This window comes from Mastomys coucha, unplaced genomic scaffold (assembly GCF_008632895.1).
Source record: "Mastomys coucha isolate ucsf_1 unplaced genomic scaffold, UCSF_Mcou_1 pScaffold15, whole genome shotgun sequence".
NCBI lineage: Eukaryota > Metazoa > Chordata > Mammalia > Rodentia > Muridae > Mastomys > Mastomys coucha.
This window is the reverse complement of record NW_022196897.1, coordinates 44262699-44269235: the sequence shown is the minus strand read 5'-3', so window position 1 is coordinate 44269235 and position 6537 is coordinate 44262699. Positions and strand designations below refer to the sequence as shown.

The 6537-nt window shown below is 40.7% G+C and overlaps 1 protein-coding gene across 5 annotated transcripts in view; it reads right to left on the bottom strand.

Annotated features, from left to right (window-relative positions):
* Positions 1-6537, bottom strand: part of Gpd2 (glycerol-3-phosphate dehydrogenase 2) — a 132106-nt gene that overhangs the window by 80679 nt on the left and 44890 nt on the right. For all 5 annotated transcript variants that reach the window (XM_031370302.1, XM_031370301.1, XM_031370299.1 and 2 more), the window contains exon 3: positions 1357-1528. In XM_031370302.1, coding sequence (XP_031226162.1) covers positions 1357-1528 — 172 coding nt within the window. The remainder of the gene's footprint in view (positions 1-1356; positions 1529-6537) is intronic.

The following is a 6537-nucleotide window of genomic DNA, read 5'->3' as shown; positions in this document are numbered from 1 at the left end:
CCCCCCCCCCCCCAATGCACTTCCTCCAGCATATTTCTTCAAGCCAGGTCCCTATCCGAAAACAGTATTTGCCTCTCAGTATTTGCCAATTTACATGTGCCAGTAGTTTTTCTGCTCCTGATCACTGTCAATAAGAATATACATACCTAGTCCAGCAGTGATGGTGGCACATGCCTTTAATTCTCAGCACTCAGGAGGCAGAGGGAGGTGGACTTCTGTGAGTTCAAGGCCAAACTAGTCTACAAACTGAATTCCAGGCCAGCCACCAAAGCTGTTACATAAAGAAACCCAGTCTCAAAGAGCCACAAAGGAAAAGGAAAAAAAAAAAAAAATGTCTGATTGAAAGGTACCTGCTCTCTGCAATGTGACCTGTGCACAAAAGCTCCCCAAAGGCTCTGACTATAGATCATCTATGTACTATTCTCTTGTAGTGCCTGCTACACAACTACGCAGGCAGTAAGGACTCCAAACATTTGCGAAACTGAAATTAAAAGAATGGTTATATATTTTTGAATAAATCAAGAAAATAGTGCTGGTGAGATGGCTCAGCGGGTAAGAGCCACTGACTGTTCTTCCTAAGGTCTTGAGTTCAAATCCCAGCAACCACATGGTGGCTCACAACCATCCATAATGAGATCTGATGCCCTTTCTGATGTGTCTAAAGACAGCTACAGTGTACTTACATAATAATAAATAAAACTTAAATAAAATTTAAAAAAAAGAAAGAAAGAAAATAACTGAAGGGGGGGGAAAGGTTTCCTGACTGACTCCTGCTAAACAAATGACTCTCTTAAGCACAGAAGATTGTTAGCTATAGTAAGTCCTCTGAGTAGAGCAGTCGCAAGCACAGCCTTCCATAAAGATATCTATCTTTCCACTCTCCTGCCCACGTTGGTGAGGAAACTAAGCTCAAGTTGCTTTGTAATAACTATAAACCATTCTTCCCACCTGCTTTAGCATGCTAGAGTATAAGTTCCCTCAAATTATACACCATGAGTGGACGCATGAAATTCTATGAAAACAGAAGTCAATGTGGTAACAAGAGAAAACTCTGGTGTGTCTATATGTTAAATTTATCATGATTCAGGGTAAACAGAAAAATACTTAGGCTACACGGTGTACATGAGTACATTTTCAGGAATACAGAGTTTTATTTTCAAACAAGTCTGTGGAAATTAAATACATATTTATAGCTATATTTAGTTTTAAAACTGTGGTGAGTGCCTAGATTTTGAAAATTGCAAGAATGTTGCAGGAAGGACCAGAAATTAAGGAACATCAAGATAAATGTAAGCTCATGATTCAAACGCTGTCTGCATTCACAGGAGGGAAGACACAATGTTTTTCAGGACTCACCTCTGGTGACAGCATCTAGGGCACAACCACACCCTGTGGCTCCTCCTCCGATAACAAGGATGTCAAATTCGGATGTGTTCCGCAAAGTCATGAGCTGAGCTTCTCTAGAAGGAGGCTCCCGGTTCACAGGCTCTGTGAGGCACTCTGCTGCTTCCACATATGCCAGGCTCACCTGAGGGAAAGCACACAGGCTGGCGTCACACATCACCAATGTCAATTTAGCCAAGCATACAGTAGACTGGGAAGAAATCCCTAATGTAAATGAAGATTACAGAGGCTAGCCCACAGTCCACATGCAGTCGCAGGATTTCTTTATGTGGGTCTCAGGTTTTTTTACCCACAGAACACCTGGTTGCAAATTCATATCTCAACTGTTTGAGTTTTATATATAGCAAAGTCTAGTTATTTCTGCCACTGGGTAGCAACTCCCAAACTCTCTACGTAAACCAATTTGAGGACTCAGGTGGAGGTATTTTACCCAGTAGCATCAAACCATTCAGAAAAGATTTTAAAGTACAGATAACCGTGTGAAAGGGGAAAATAACACTTTACAACCATTGTGCATTTTCTTCAAAAGTATATATTTCTTGTTCAATTCTCATAACAAAAATATGCTCTTGATTTTGATTTGTCAACTTAAAATTTGGTGTAATCAAAAATCTGCTTACCGTAAGTTAGCATCTTGTTTACATAAATCTACTATGCTCAGTGGGAATGATACTTTTTCAAAAATTTTAATAAGAGGTTTTCCCGATCAAATATATAAATATAAGATAAAGATTTCCTATGTTTACACTGAATTATTTAGATTGTTGAAAACTTAATAGTAATAATAAAGCTAGGCATAATTCCATTAAATTTCTTGGTTCTTTAACAGCATAACTCATCAACAGTCCAAAGCAAAAATACTTGTGCTTTTTTTTTTTTCCTCTAGAGTGCTTGCCTAATATTTGTTGTAGAAAGCATCAGATCAACCCACTACAAGTATTTGTAAGACTCTTTGATCCATACCCAGGACAACCAGAAGCAAAGGAGATTGCACCACTCTGTTGACCAACATCTACAATTCCAACACTATGGAAACTAAAGTAGGAAGGCATTCTAGGGTTAAAAGTGAGTCCTAGAGCCAGCCTGCATTACATGGGAGATAACTTGTTTAAAAAAAAAAAATCTTATATGTGTATGTGTGTGATACTTATATGTGTGTATGTATCACAGTGCCACAACCAGAAGTCAAGATTAAACATACAGAAAAATAGGTAGCTGGATTTTTTTTTCTTACTGTAGTGTAAATTCATTTACCACAAGAGAATTAGCTCCATTAGATATCTAAAGACCACAAATTCTGTTTCTCTCCATTGCATCCCAAGATTAGCACAATGAAGGCTCTTCTCCCACTCTTTACCTATGAAGCTCTGAATGAGCAGGGGCAAGTTTGCTCAAGAGGAGCTCTCAGGTCTTCTAAGAATGAATCTTTCCTTGTATCTAAAAGATGGCTTGGAATAGTTTATGCAGCCCAGTCTGGCCCCAAACTGACCTAGGAGCTAGCTAGGACTTAAAGTGTTTACCAACATATCCAGCTGTGTTCACGGCTCCCTACATGGACATTATTCCACTCACTCAAGATAATTTTTTTTCACTTCAGTTAAGATAATCAAACTATTCCCTATAATTGAATTAAGTATCCTCAAATCAGTTTTATTTGTATGAAAATAAAGCCAAAAGTTTAGAGAAAGTTAGGAAAACCCTCTCTTGGGCCACAGGGACGCAGCTTGAGTCTCTGACAAGCTGAGTTCAATCCCCAGGAGCCATGTGGGAGGGGAGAACAGACTCCAGCAAACTATCCTTTGACCTTCATCCTCACAACATGGTTTATCAGTTTTTAAATTATTAATTTAATTGCTAAAACTTTTTTAAAAATTCCATTCTGAGGCCGGGTGGTGGTGGCACACGCCTTTAATCCCAGCACTTGGGAGGCAGAGGCAGGCAGATTTCTGAGTTCAAGGCCAGCCTGATCTACAGAGTGAGTTCCAGGACAGCCAGGCCTACATGGAGAAACCCTGTCTCGAAAAGCCAAAAAAGTAAAAATAAAAAAAAAAAATTCCATTCTGCATATGACTTTGCCTATGCATGCATTAATAACTGTTTCCTTGTGTAACAAGACAAATTTAAAAAACAAAACTGCTAGGTTCTATGAAGGACTAGACTCTTCCAGCTATGGTGTTAGTCTTCTTCAGCTAATGAGAAGGGAAATAGAACAAGTGGAGAGATAGTATGGATGGATGGATGTATACATCCATATATACATACATACACACACACACATACATATATACCACATTTGTAGAAAACGCAAATGCCAACATGGGGGGTGCAGACTATGACCACTGGGGGGTGAGGGGAGAACCGCACCATGACAGATGGGAAGGATTTGGACATGGGACTGACAAGTGACTAAACCGCCAGAGCATTTTCACACATCAACAGAACTGCTGACATTTTCTGCCTTGTAAGTTTTCTAGAAATAGTTGAGAAATAAGTTTAAAGACCATATTATGGTATAGTTCATTAGAACTTGTTAATTCTAAAAACTCCCTCTTCTGGTCAAACCGTGAAGACTGAACTAGCTCAGCATCCCCTTTAGTGTGTGGGTGAGATGCAGGGGCGGGGGTGGGGGGCAGAGTCATGCCCATTGACTACAAGATTTCTGACCTTTTGTGGGAATAGTCTCAGGCTGTCTTACCTCAATATTAAAAACACCTCTTTCACCATAATATAGTAGATACATTCCTTCGAGCTCAGCCACAAGAGGCAGGGAAGAGAGAGGATTAAAAGCTCAAGGCCAGCCTGGACTATGGGGCAAGACCTCGTCCAAGACAACATCGTCCAAGACAACATCGATGTTTCCATATAAAGAATATAGGTTTCCAACATCTCATATGTTTCCAACATCTATCCTAAAAATTCTTTAAAGATTCATTAAGCCCCTGAATTATTCAGTTTTAATATTGACCCACTAAGCTCACTAGTATCTAGATTTTTACATACACACCACACCATCACCTGCCTCATCACAAGGCACCTCACTTCCACAATACTACCACATGATCACGTACAACTGACTGTCAAGTCATATCCAAGAAACTTTTCTCCTGCTTTTTATACCTCTTTCTTCATTTCCTTTGGATAGCACTCAACTGCTAGGAGTGACCGACATGCCTCTTAGTGGCCTGTCCTCTATTAACCTAATCAAGATAATCCCCCACTGGCATGCAGAGGCCCATCTCTGAGGGATTCCAATTCTCATGCTGAAAACTGAGATTAACCACCACCATACCTGATGAGTGTCTAACTGTGGTATACTTCTGAAATGGAATAATGATCAGTGAGTGATTTCACAAAGAACTAGGGATGAATTGACTCAAATTCAAATTAAAGTCTGAGCCCACATTCTACCAGAGCACAGACACACCTAAGCAATACATGCATGAGTGCCCATGGAGGAATGCAGAGTGGTCACCACATGACTCTGTGACCTACAGGCCTGTGCCTCACACAGAAAAACCAACCAATCTCTGTGCTAAGCAAAAGCAGCCATACTCAGATGTCTCTGTACTACATGATTGTGATCATTCTATATAAACAAAGTTAAGTAAAAAACAAAGTATGGGATCAAAAATCCGATCAGTGATTGCAGTCCCTGGGACAAGAAACACCTTGGGGATGAGAGAACATTCTGTAATTTAACTGTGGTTATAATGACATAACTGTAACTGAGTGTGTTATAAAGAGTTGATTTCACTACCCAAATTGCACCTCTACAAAAGTGACTTAAAAGTAATAACCAACCGTGGGTCCAGCACTTGTGTTCTAGGTAGTTTAACCAACCGTGGGTCCAGCACTTGTGCTCTAGGTAGTTTAACCAACCGTGGGTCCAGCACTTGTGCTCTAGGTGGTCTAATAAGGTGCTCGCTTTTTTTCTGCTCATTGAATCTCCACAGCAAGCCTGAGTCAGGTCATTGAATCTCCACAGCAAGCCTGAGTCAGGTGTGTTTTGCTCTCCACTTAGGAAGCCAGGACTGAGATACAGAGGCAGGAGTTAGCCCAAAACTGAGTGACCAGCTCACGGCAGAACTGGAATTGTAGCGACCCAAACTGGCAACAGAGACCAAGTCTTACACTTCTATACTACGCTGACTGTGCAGAGAATCTTAAGGAAATAAATACAAAAGCAGACTAACTAGTTACAACAGAATGAAGTAATATCACTGGCAAGATGCAGAAAACTGTGAATATGGGGATGGGGGTACCAATTGTTGCACAAGTTGTACTGAGGAGCTTCACCACTGTAAAAATGTACACTTACATACACACGCGGTACTACCGAGGGCGATTTATTTAATTTCTGACAGTACTTTAACATAACATTTTATTTTTGTTTATTTCTTTCCAAAAAGCTGGAAAGTGTTGCAACTGAGAAGCTAAGCACCATGCTTATTTTAGAGGCAGTAAACACAGCCTAAGGCCCTACTTAGAATTATGACAGGAGAAAGGCTCATTTTGGCTTCATACGGCTTTGAGTAACAAAAATACATCTGCACTCTACCTTCCCTAGAATATGTTGATCTCAGGGAAATAAAGAAGGGGGGTTGGAATTAGAGATAATAAAGCAGTATTGGCAAGTAATGACAGTCTTTAAGAAAGGGGCCTTTGTGCTCCACTCCTCTCGGATCCGTCCTTTCCTAGGTCTCCTTTTCCAAGCCTGATAGTTTGATTAGACAGGAATCTGGGGGGTGAGCTCCGCTGATGGATGCATCCAAAATGTCCTAATGCTCATGAGATCTGTAGATGCTGGACTCAGCACCACTCACTCAACAAATCACTATATTGAGAAGTCCCCCAAGCATTCTATAGAGTAGTAGACAAAAGGATGAGGCGGCAATTATAATATTACTTGCAGGATGTTTAAGGCAGAGAAAGGGCTAAAAAGCACAGGGGACCTGTGTGTATGTGTGTGTGTGTGCATGTGCAGTGCTCACCTGGGGATGGGGTTCAATCCCCAATACTGCATCAAACAAGTAGGGTAGCACACGCCTGTACTCCCAACACTCATTTGCTGGAGGCAAAAGAATCAGTAGTTCAAGGCCATAGCCAGCTATAGAGAGTTCAGGACCAGCATAA